The 13419-nt window shown below is 25.6% G+C and overlaps 1 protein-coding gene across 1 annotated transcript in view; it reads right to left on the bottom strand.

Moving 5' to 3' along the window:
• Window positions 1-937: 937 nt before the first annotated feature.
• The window catches only part of LOC107447572 (guanine nucleotide-binding protein G(q) subunit alpha), a 32375-nt gene continuing 19893 nt past the window's right edge, over window positions 938-13419 (bottom strand). Inside the window, exons 6-8 of the mRNA XM_016062506.5 lie at window positions 11093-11246; window positions 6759-6866; window positions 938-3865 (exon numbers count right to left, since the gene is read on the bottom strand). Coding sequence (XP_015917992.2) covers window positions 3783-3865; window positions 6759-6866; window positions 11093-11246 — 345 coding nt within the window. The 3' untranslated portion in view covers window positions 938-3782. The remainder of the gene's footprint in view (window positions 3866-6758; window positions 6867-11092; window positions 11247-13419) is intronic.

Here is a 13419-nt window from a genome sequence, read left to right as displayed (position 1 = left end):
AATTAAGTATATGATCCCTATTTTTAACACATAAAATCATGAATGATTTATCATGTAAAAATTTTCACAATTTATTTCCTTTTTGTTCATTTATGTTTTTTTTAAGAAAAGGAATGATAAAAATGTTGGTAAATAAAAAAAAACACCACAAAACTTTAAATTTTATCTCCTTTACCCAAAATTATGCTCACTTTGACATAAAAACTAAACCAGATGATTTTTATAGATTGACTAAAAAATTTGGAAATTATAAGTATATTGTAGCAAAAAAGGATAAAATTTTTAAAATAAAAAAAATACAAAAATTCATTAAAATGAGGAAATATTTAACAGTTGATATCAATTGATAATAAGAAATTTAATTAATCTAGTTTTTCTCTTAATAACTTCTCTCTCATCATTTGAGGCTGATGGGTAGGTGTGGATCTAATTTATCAGGCAATGACCGTTTTAGCTGCTCTCAGAAGAGTTATTACTCATTATTTAAACACTCGGAAAATAAAAATTGGCTAGAATATATCATTTCAATCACTTTTTTTATAATTAGTAGATTATCCCAAAACTTGATATATCTAATTTTCCGAAACTGTTAATCAAGTCTTTTAGCCGACATCAGGCAAAAATATAATATCAGAAAATATAATATCAGTAAATAGCAGAAAGTGGCACATCTAATAATGCAATTTTAAAAATAATAATGTCAATATACTAAAAGGGTGCAGGATAACATCTTACTTGATCAGCTTATTGATGTGTAGCTAATAGGTAGGTACCTGAAGTGATATCAGCAGAAGTAATGTAAACTTTTATTGTAAAACCCCCCAAAAAAGTAAAATTTTGCTTTTTTTTATGCAAATTGTGGAATTGTTATTATAAATCTCTACTGCATTAAGTTATATGTAACACTGCTTCATAAATCATAAAAAAAATTACTAAATGATTTTTATTATTATTTTATTTAATTTTTCTGTAAAACAGGCTAAGAGAATGATGACTTACAAACTGTTGTAAACTATCTTTAAATAAATCATTAATAACAAAACAAGCATTTATGTAAACAACAGTTGCTTTAGTCAAGTAAAAAGCATATATTTCACAGAAATATTTGAAACTTTCTAACATTTAGTTTAAGAAATAAACTTGGGACTCAGTACTTGTATAGATGGAAATTTTACCATTCTTTTTAAGTAAAATGTTGCATTTTTTTAGCAATACAAAATATACACTATACACAATTAAATAGGGGAAGATAAATATATCTATATTCAAACATGAGTTTTATTTTTTTATAAATAATAACATGTTGCGTTTCAAACACAGTTTTTAGTACTGTCCCTTAGACCAAGAAAAATGATACTATTGGCTTTTCACTGCTGCTAAGTGCTTAGCACCCAGAATATGAGAGAGTAAAAAAATTATGGGCAGTAGTTTAGCACAGCGTGTTGCACTTGCTTAACACATCACAAGTTAATTTTTTTTTTGTGATATGAAATTTAGTACTGACATGTGCATTTGATAAGTCTTTGGCTTTCATGCAGGTTCCACACACACATCTTCCTAATGCAAAGACACTATAACCAAATTCATCTTTTGTTAACATTCAACAACAAGTAAATTATTTTGTAAAAAGAATAAAAGAAAACAGAGGACATCAATGAGCTGCACATGCATATCACTTTCTAATACAGAGAATTTCATAAATGACGCAACCCACTGTAAGTATTTCACAAATAATATTAGTTTTTAAAAAATGTACGTATCTTTGATTTTATAGTGCGGTAAAGCAAGATAATTGTGAAGGACCAGGGTTGAATACCCAGTGGTGGCTTCAAACCTACCCATGCAGAAGTATGGTTACTAGCTAGCCTTAGAAATAAAATTGGCTATTGGACAATGCATTGCCAACATTATGCTGTTTGGTCACAAAATTGAGGAGCGTTAATGTGCATCAGAATTCAAATAATCGATTCTTTATATCAGTTCCATCCAAAATGCTTTTAGATATCAGATCTGGTGATCTTAAGGATGGAGAAAAAAAAATCAATAATAAATATACATCCAATTTATAAAAAAAAAAACAGCACAATTGACAAAAGATAATAAAAATTGAGCACAAGAAAGAACAATAAATGCAAAAACCATAATAAAAAAGACCAAGTTATTTGCCTAAACTTCGAAATCATCAATCATCTAAAATTAACCCCCAAAAGGCTTATAAGTGTACATTGACAGATAAAAAGCACATTGAAGTTTTGATGGCTAATGGGTTGAGTCACTTTTGAAACACACTGTAAAATAATATGAAATTCAAAAGTTCACCAGTACATTTGATTATTTAGTTTTTTTCTTCCTTAAAAGAGGATGTATCACAATGATCTACACAACAAAAAAAGGAAAAATTGCATGTTCTAATAGCAAGTGAAATTTTAAATTTAGATTTATGACCCTGAGGTAAGAAAAAGCACCCTAAAAATCATGCTAAAAATAATTTAAGTACCTAAAATTTATTCAATAATTGATTGCTAAAAATAATTAATCACTGCAACAAAAGCAAATGTTTTTTTATAGAAAAATTATTGGAGTGCAAAATTTTATAGTACGTAACATGGATTTGATCATTTTTATAAATGTGTATAAAAATAAGGTAAGTAAAAAAGTACAGAAAGAGCAGAGACAATAAAATATACAACAGCATATAAACAAAATAAGAATAAAACAAATTCTATACAAATGAACAACAAATCGAGAGATAAAAACTTTTGGCTACATCAATGGCAAGCTAAAAATGTAGCTATTTTAATTATTTTTAAAATGAATTTCATTCAGTTGGCACAAATAAAATAATACCATTTTAGATCTTAAAAACAAGCTCATCAGGCAATACTACATTAGAACATATTTACAATCTCTGACTAGTTAAAAAAAAAAAAAAAAGTATTGGGCCTGTGACTTGTCATAAGCTAAACATTTATGGAAAAGAAAATGCTAAAAAGCAAGTGTATGAACAAAAAATTTTTAATATATTTTGTCCTAAATTAAAAGCTCTGAGTCCTTCAATCGAAAAATGAATAAGAAAATATGTGCCCTTAAAAAATATATAAGAATGTAAAAAAGGGGGATATTTTATTAAAACACTAGTTTCAACAATTTGCCTTTTCTTTGGCATTCACATTATATAATGTATTGAAAGATAATTTAACATAGAATGCATATTTATAAAGATGGCTTTACATACATAAAAATCACACGCTTTTCACATTGATTTGATATTTAGCTTCTTAACCAAACTCAAATTTTGGCACCTCGCCTATGCCAAAGTTATTAGTGTTTTCTCAGATATTTTCACTTAAAGCACAGAGATGTGAAAAATTTACACTCAATGACTGATAAAAAGTTTGTATTTTTTGTTGTTTTTTATGCTAACAATGAGAAAATGGTGGTGTTTCTTTATTTTTAAACCACCACGATAGAATGAGTGTTACATTTCTCATTCTCTCAAATATAGAAAATACTGTGCAATGTGAACTGAAGGTTTTACAAGTGCATGTGCAATGTAAACTGCACAATGACACAGAAGTGTGAGTGATTTTTTAAAAAAGATCACTGAGGAGAATTACAAGCTTTTTGTTTCTTTGTGTGTTCTAAACATAGATCCTCTTTCAGGTCCTTGCCCTTTCACATACTGGAGGACTTCTTTTCAAACACTCCAGAGAGGACAAGGGAATTTTATTTTTAACAGCAAAAACATTTTTAAGCCACTGATGAAAAACCGAAATTGAGATTTACACCAGATTGTACTCTTTTAAATTAAGTTGTAGGATGAAGTCTTTCACAGCAGCAAAAACAAACCTAATATTCTCTGTATCTGTAAAGGAACAATAAAAAAATCAAGAAAAACTATTTCACAATAAAAATGTTAAGAGAGAAAATGATCAGATATTTATTTATTTTTTTCAATAGTTATTTAAAGCTTTAAAATTTTCAAAATGAAAGACATAGTAAACATTTTCATATTTAAAAAAAATAAAAATGTTTTATCTTATTATGTATGAAAAATAATTAATAAAATTTGAAAAATAATATGAAATAAACAAATTTTGATTTCTAATGCTAAAATCAGATTGCTATTAATATTTAATTCAAAACATTGAAAGCAATTAGTAAAATTATGAAAGCAATTACATTGAAAGCAATTACAAAAATGCTTCACTATTAGTCTGTTTAATTAAATATATGATTAAAAAGTATAAACCAGTTATTTTTAAATATTCTATTTTATTTATACAGTGGTAGACCAGCTTTACGTAGTTCATTTCATATGTTATCTCACCTGTTACACCATTTTTTTTCAGGTCCATACAAATTGCCAATAGGAATAATGTTTAAAATATCATAGATTTCAGATTACTCTTTAAAAAAAAATTCCACTTTATATGTATTTTTAATTGATCAAAATCACTGTTTCACTACAAAAATCACACAAACGTTTTCCGAGATCTTTTTTTCTAACCTGAAATTTTTTTTATTGTACATCTTATTGTCCTTTTGTCTATGAGAGAGGATTTCTCCCGAATCAAAATCAGAAGGGTAGTGGTGAGATAGACAGAGCACAGGATCTTAAATAAAAGAAGTACGGAAGCCTAAATAATTAAAATTGCAGGTAGAATTGAATGAATTTTGAATAATCAGCTCATTTAAAAATTGTTACAATAAACAATTGTTTATTAAATCATTTCTTTTTCTTGATTTTGGTGAGTTGCCTGATGCTTCGAGAGCAAAAGTAAATTTTCCGGAAGTTCGGAATGTGATTTCTACAGAGATGGACTGCGTCGACTGAAACATATTTTTATTTAGGTTTAAAAAAACAGGCACGTTGGTATTCAAAAGGAACATCGGCACTTTGGAATAAATTAATGTGCCTCAAGATCTTTCAGAAATCTGAGCATGCATTCAATCATTTTTCAATTCCTTTAATAATACTTGATTTAATGCCTGCTTCTGATGCTAGTGATGAAGAGAATGAGGATGAATAAGAAATATTGGAGGATACACCCACAACTTGTCAAGAGCTTTAAAGTATAAAAACTCAGTACAACATTTGCAAATGTACACCAAAAAGAAAATTAACAAACTATTGTGAGCATTGAGCAGGATATTATTTGAGAATAATTTCTTGATTCAAATAGGATAACAACATAAACCTGTCATAATAATGTAGTTAACACATTGAACATAATTCTAAATTGATAAATCACTAGTTATCATTCAGAAACTATGACTCCAAAAACTAAAATTTGTAAAATTTCAGCTTTAAAACATCAGAGATGAACAATAATCTAGAGTAAAAAATCTAAGAGAGAAAAATTTTGTATCTTCTTTAACCCCTTTTCACTTCAAGCATTAAAAATTGCATCTGCCAGAATTTCTTTACTTTTTGTTTGAACCTATTAATTATTTTTTTACTGCTTTTTTGTAAGAAAGATTAGAATTATTTTAATTCCAAAAAAATCAAGTACTTTTCAAGTACCTTATGGCAGAATTCGAGGACTTTTCAGGACCCTGATTTTTTTCCACAAAATTCCAGGACTTTCAAGGTTTTTCAAGTACCATGGAAACACTGATAAATGAGTGTTGGTATATTTTATCTAAACGTTTTAATATGTTAATTAAAATTATAATCTCATATGATGCAAGTTTGACAGTACTCTATTCTCGTACTATATAACAACAAAATTTTCCTCTAGAAAAGTATTTAATCATGCTTACAAACTTAAAACATAAATCAATGATATTAATAAGAAATGGGGAATATAGAAAATTCAAATAACAAATAATCAAACAATTAACAAAACAATCATTAAAGTAGAAACAATTTCAATAATCACACTTTAAGGCGAAACTTTACAAAATGCATTCAAGTCTGTTAATTATGAAGAACGTAAGCAATGTCAACGAGGCTTGCTGTTTGGTATGACACAAAAGAAAACTTTTTTTAGTTCTCTGCGAGATTTTGCGAATAAATGGCACTTAATTCAAATAGGTAACACAATAAAAAGATGTTATCATTATAATGATAAGATCGCCTTCTAATTGCAAACCTCATATACCTTGATCTAAAATGCTTGAAAAGTTATAACTGTAAACATGATAGATAATAGCGAAAAGTTAAAATTAACATGTAAAATGATCCTAACGGCATGTTAAGCAAAGAAATAAAATATTTTTAAAAAATATTTTTTCTTTTTTTGGTGTCAAATGTTATTGAAACAATTATCAAGCAAGTTTTTAATTAGTTCATCTCATAAGCGTAATTGTTTGAAAAATAAGTTTAAATTCTTTTACCCTGATTTTACATTTCCTATGCACTTTTAATGTTTATCCAAGTGAAAACGTACAATCGGGGTTCCACTGTATATACAATCAGATTAAGCAAACTAATTGCTTTTTAGCAAAGAAAAGCGTATTCACAAAACTGAAGACAGTTAATACAATTCTAGTAAATGTCGAACTAAAAAACCACCCTTTAATAAATTTATATATTCTTCAGAAAAAGAAAAAACACATTAGAAAGGTAGCTATGGCTGAAAAAGTCATTCTAGCTTTTTCAAGGAATTTTTTTTAATAGCTCAATAAAAACTCTCTCTACTATGATTCAGTGTGATATTCCAACAAACTGCTTAACTATTTGAATTACATTGTGTGACTTATAAGCATTCTCTTTAAGAAAACTGTTTTCAAAAATTAAAGCTTTAAATTACCTGTAGCACAAGTAAAGTGTGAATATATAATTTTTTCACTATCTGGATTTAAATCAACAAACATTTTTAATATAAATTCTCTAGCATGAATGGCATCTTTCTTTGGTCCTGAAAATAGAAAAAGAAATCAAACAAATCAAGAATTTAAATCGAAATTTTTAAAAAATACAAAATAATTATGAATTATACTGTCATAATATTTTAAAACAAAATAATTACATAGTTTATATCACAAACTAATTATTCAATACATATTCCTATATTTGTCTGAATTAGATGTTTTTAATAATAAAATACATTCTTATGAAAATAATAAGAATTTTGATAACTAGTTTTTGGAAAATTTATCTATGAAAAAGTTCTGTTTTAAGGTTTGCTCAGTATTATAATTTCAGATAAATAGAAATTTAAGAAAAGCTAGTTTGAAAAACTCTTGTTTAATATTTCTTCTTTTATAATTAACATTTAAAAAGCACCATTTCTGTAAAACAAGTGAATAAGCACTTTCAAAAGAACTCTGCTTTAAGGCATTAAAACATAAAAATCAATAATTATATAATTTATTATTGCTGATGAAGTGCTAACTTAGTACAGACATCATTATACATTTTAAAAAACTTTTACTCAAATAAATTGATGAAATGAAAAGTTCTTCACTTAACACTATAACTGTTAAATGAGTCATAACAATGGTGTGAAATGAAATGTAAATAGAGCGTGCACATCAAAATAATTTTTGTCCTCAGAATGAAACTACGTTACTGGAGGGTGAATAAAGAGAGAAATTTTCTATCTTTAGTTCCTCCTAAATTTTTTTATGTATTATTGTAATCAAAATTGAGAAAAGAATTTCCTGGAGAAAAATCGTCGCGGGAATTTTAAAGTCAAAAATATTAAAATAAGGTAGTTTACAGTATAGTGATAGGTTGAACAGAAAATTTGCTAAGGAGCCTTATAAATTTTATATGTGCCTTAATTTATCACTTTTTGAAATTGCAATTCCATTATTTATCATAAAATTGAACTTTTAGAATGTTTTTTCATTCCTTAAAACATCATATTAAACCATTTTATTCAATCTAAAAAACAAATTTCTACTTTCAAAACCTTCTCACAAGTAAAAATAAATGAGTAAAAACACAATTTAACTATAAAATAATGATTACATAGAATTATTCATTATTAATCAGGGTGCATAGCTAAATTTTTCAACAATAAATAAGCACTTTTTAAGCACTAAAAAATATTTTTAAGCACATTAAAAAGATATAATTAGGATATGCACACTAATAAAAAAATACTTGTTCCTATTGTTAAAAGTTCTTCATATATATATATATCAACAAAACGCAAAAATAATTTTCTAAGTTTTCACATGATCATGATAAAATAACTAGTTTCTGACAAAGAAGTCTTTTCTTGATTATATTAGCCACTGTAAAAACAATTTATACACAATTTTAAACGCTTTCAATATTAAGTGGTTAATTCTATTTTTTAAATTAATAATTACTTTAACTATGTTAAAAAATTTAAATTCAAAATTATAATTAATTCAACCAGGGGTCTGTCCAAGTTTTTCTGAGAGGTACCTATTTTGTGAAAATTTAGACATAATTTGGGAAAAATTAAAAATTTTATTTAAAAATCAACACAAAAATATGGATTTATCGTTTCTTAAGAGATACAAAAATAAAATTTTAAGAAAAAATATTTTGTGAAACTACTGTTTTTCCTAAAATTGAATTTATGAAACTACCATTTTTCCTAAAGTTGAATTTGTGAAGGTAGCGCTAAACGGTAGTAAATTCGGCATGGACAGACCCCTGTCAACTATTATTTAATATAGGTTATCGAGTGTGTTTTTTAGATTTAAATAAGTAAAAGTTATTTATAAAAGCATATTCAACAAAACATCAACAAGATTAATATTAATTGTTCATACAGAATTTATAAAGATTTGTAAAGAACTAAGTAAACTGGGAAAACTTTTAAATTCACATTACCAATGTAAATTAATGAATGGCTCCTAATAGATTTTTATTAAAATTTGTATTTCTTTAATGAAATGATATTAAAAAAAATTTAAATAATTTTGAAATGTAAATACAATAAGTATTTAAGCTAAACATTTTTGTCATAAGTAAATTTTTAAGTCCCTACACATATAATATTTAACAAATCTGAGATAATTTAATTTTTTATTTCAATTGTTTTTAAATCAAATCATTAAGAGAAGAATGATGAATTTTTTGGAAAGACAAATCTGAATGAAATAAGATTTTTTGACAAATCTGAATGAAAGCCAATTTTGGAGAGTTTACACACAGTAAAAAAATAGAATTCAAAAATGATTTTTATTCTAACAAAGCCTTGTCAAAAAAATGATAAAATATTTTATAGCTCCATTCCTAAAGCTTTTAACCTTTTAACTTTCCATTGTCTTTATAAGTACAAAACATGCATTTACCAAAAAAGAGACCTCATCTACATTGTCACACTACTCCCTTCTTTCTTCGCCAAAATTGCCAAAAGAGAGGTAGCATGTGACCAAAGTTATTCTGATATTTATGGCGAAGAAGGATGGGGAAATATAACAGGTTGCTTAATTTGTATTACAGCTCTATGGATTTTCTCAAAAGGTTACAAGCAAGCAACAAATATTTTTTTAACTTTCATTAATTTTGTAATAATTTGAAGAATGCTTTGTGCCATTGTCTATTATCATTGTTTAATTTTTTAACATTTATACCTAAAACTAAAAACTAGATCAAATCAACCCAAAGCTTTTCGAGGACTGAAAATGTGCGATATGCATGATTAATATTCTCCAGGAAATGAGAATGTTTTGTTCTGTTGTTTTCTATCTCTATTCTCCTTCTTAATGGATAAAATTGATTTAACTAATAACCCTATGATCACAAGTTGTACAAATAGTTTCCTAACAACATAGAAGCTGAATTCTAAAATAAGCCAAACATCATTGCATTGTTTTTAGAATACAATAGAAAATCCTGTAGGAATTGTCCAACCTTTGGCAAGTTCGAAAAAATGATTTTTTTTTAGATAATAGATTAAATTATTTATTAGGCACATAAGATCACAAATGTAAAATAATATTTTTTGGGGGAAAAAGAATTATTTGTTTATTTTGATTGTTAAAACGAGTCCAGATATCAAAATATAGGAATAAATTAGGTCAATTCGAAAAATTTAATATATGATATCAAACATAATATAAACACAAAAAATTGTTAATTATATTTAAAAAAATAACTAAGTTTAATAAATATCAGAAAACGAATCAAGTATTCTGAAAAAGTTCATGACGATTTCAAAAAACACCCCACCTTTTGCAATTCATTAATAATTAAGTAGCATACAAAACAGTTATTTTAATAAAAATAGAAAATCTCAATAAAGAAAATTATAAAACAAAATATATTTAACAATGCAAGAAAATGAATAAGCAATTGTACTTTTTTTATGTCATTAATTTTCATTTATTGGCAGAATACAATAGAACAAAAGATAATCTGTTTTCATATCAGCAAGTTCTAAAAATAACATAATACTGACAATCATTATTGTATTATTTTTAGATCATTAAATTGATAATGCTATGAATTTAGTTAGAAATTCTTTGAGCTCATGTTAATAATTTAACACTTTGTAAATATCATTGAGCTTCTTTTTTGTTTTAAAAATTTTTACAGAATTGATGCAAAAAGAGCATAAAAACAGTGCATCAATTTTTCCCTTTCTACTACAAGTGAAAAATAATTACTACATACTATTGTAAACTTAAATTTGCATAAATTATGCCCAATAAACATTTGATATTCATTAAGTAAACTTAAAACAAATGAAAATTCAATTTATATATAAGAAATAAAAAATGAAAAATTTCAAATAATATTTTTTTAAGAAAATGAATTCTTTTCATATACATGCCATTTTATACTAGATAATGAACAACCTCATGTCTTATGAGTAAAGAAATCTAAATTCATCGATGAAAAAAAGCATGTCTAGACAGAAAAATTAGGTTTCTGCATCTCATTTCATTAATTAAATTATTATTTGCACTAATTAATTAATAGGTTTGTCCCTAAAATCATAAAGATTATATCTTAGTAGGTATGTAATTATTCATACAAAAACTATGAAGGCATATAACTATAAGGCATATTCCTTTCTTTCTTAAAGCACTAAGCAAAGAAATAGATAAAAATAAGCACTTAGGTATAGTGAATTTAGTGAATTAGTAGAATTTAACAGGGAAAGATTATATATAAAAAAAAGTTTCATTTTATGATCAGAGTTTTACTCACCATCATATTCGGGGAAATAATCAACTAAATGCGAGTACATAATTTTTTCTTCAAGTAGATCTTTTTTATTGAGAAATAAAATAACAGAGGAGTTTTGAAACCATGGATATGTGATAATTGTTTTAAACAATGCTTTACTTTCTTCCATCCGATTCTAAAAAGAAATGAAAATAAACTTAGAATTTATTTTCCTTAAATATAGAATAAAATTTTAAATAATGAATTTAAAAAATAAATAGCAACAGGTTAAATATACACAGCATATTAAAGCAATCAGAATGAGTCAAACAGCAATGGCTAAATTAACTAAAAAAGACTAAATTAAAAACAAAATTACTTCATTTCTTCAACATCATTTTTTATTAAACAAACAAATATATATTAAAATTGATTGAAAAATTTAAACTACTGAGAAACACAATGGATATTTATTAAAACTTTTAAAACTGCCATATACAGAAAATTTTAGTTAAAACGTTTTGGGAAACTCTTCCCAAAATTTGTAGCTTTGGGTATGGTGTTTTATGACATTTGAAATAATCATTAATATTAAAATATTCTTAACTTGCAAGGACAGCTCAAATTATTAATATGTTATTTAGGATATAAAATTTATATTTCAGATAGTTATACATTTAGCAGCATATAAGTCTAGAAGATACAGAGAAAAAAAATCAAGGCTTATAGCCAGAAATTTCTTTAAGACAGAGTTCTTATCAGTTTATAAGTAAAGTATTCCTACAACAGCCGGCTATGTGCCAGGGGAGTCATGGAAGTTAAGGCATTTCAGTTTATATTTGTGTATATTTCCATACATCTTTAAATGTTTATTATGTTTCGTTTTTATTTATTTAACTCCCCTTTTGTGAAATATCCTTTTAATTAAAAAAATCGTTTCTGAATTTTTAACTATTAGAAAAGAACCATTGTATAGTATACAGACAAAAATCTTCTCAAATTTATTTCAGTAAATGTAAGATTAAAATAGGAATTATTAATCTTATAACAAATATCATGATATACAATTATAAAAATTACAACTACCCCACAAATTATCACTACTCCAACATTCTAATTAAAATATGCTATTTTTCTTTTAATGAAAGCGAACCATTAAAATAAAATATCTCCATATAGTTCCATATTATCTCTCAAAAACAGAAAAAGATTCAAATATTTTATAATCTTTTTGGATATATAGAAAATTAATTTCTTTGAAAAAAGCTGAAGAACAAACTTTAAACTTTTATGGTTTCAATAATTTTAAAGTTTTTTTTTTCTTTTAAAAAAAACAGAAAAGAATAAAATCTATTATTTTTAGACATAAGACGAATTGGCAGCAAAAAAAATTTTTTTGTTTTTCTTGCAAATAATTCTTCTTTAGGTGTCAAAAAATCTATCAAATTGCTAAAAGAGGAAAAAACTATTAAATATGCTATATATTCCTTACATGACATCTAATATATACCTTAAATAAAGTACTAATTATTATGAAAGTATGTTCTTGATTTAAACAAATAGTATAGCTTGTAGCTTTAAACAGATAGTATAGCTTATCAGGGAATCAACAGATAGTATAGCTTGTTAACAATCCATAAATGTAAAGCTTTATTCGATCAGTTTTTACACATTTGAAAAAGCTTATGATGGAAGATTTTTAATGATATCATTTTTCTTCACCATTTTAGGAAATAAAAAAAAAATTAGAAAAATCATTATAAAATACTTCAAAGTGTAATTTTTGAATATGTTATCTTTTTTCTCAAATAATAATCAAGAATAATGATTTTGACGACTCAAGGATAAAGACAAATGAAGAATTACATTTAGAGCTGATAAAAAGTATTGATGGTAACATATTCATGACAATATATGAGTGTATAATCTTTGTCATGAGTGTGTGCTCCATGTTAACACGTATATGAAAACACACATTATTATAGAACTCTTTCAAGTTGAAATTATGTGTGAGGAAGGAAAAGAGTTTACGTATTTTAAGAATAGAATGTCAAAAATAGGACTGATTATTGGACATATTATTAATATTTTGCATGATACACACAAACGACATGATCAAATGCTATACTGTTCATTTTTTTCATTAAAAAATATGGATGAGCATTATGCAAAATTTATTGCTGAATTCAAATTGTAGGTGGCTACATTTGATAAAGAAAATTGTAGCTGTTTTATAGCAAGAAAACTGAATGAGCATGCAAAACAAAGATATTTACAATGATGCGACACATTACTAATTTGTAACTACAACTTTTTAAATTAATTAAGATATGGTCAGAATATAAGTAGAAAAAATCAAACACAAAATA

The sequence above is a fragment of the Parasteatoda tepidariorum genome, chromosome 3, assembly GCF_982258835.1.
Source record: "Parasteatoda tepidariorum strain Cologne lab strain chromosome 3, Ptep-v5.0, whole genome shotgun sequence".
NCBI classification, from domain to species: Eukaryota; Metazoa; Arthropoda; class Arachnida; order Araneae; family Theridiidae; genus Parasteatoda; species Parasteatoda tepidariorum.
The sequence above is the reverse complement of the archived record's forward strand: the minus strand, read 5'-3'. Positions and strand labels throughout refer to the sequence as shown.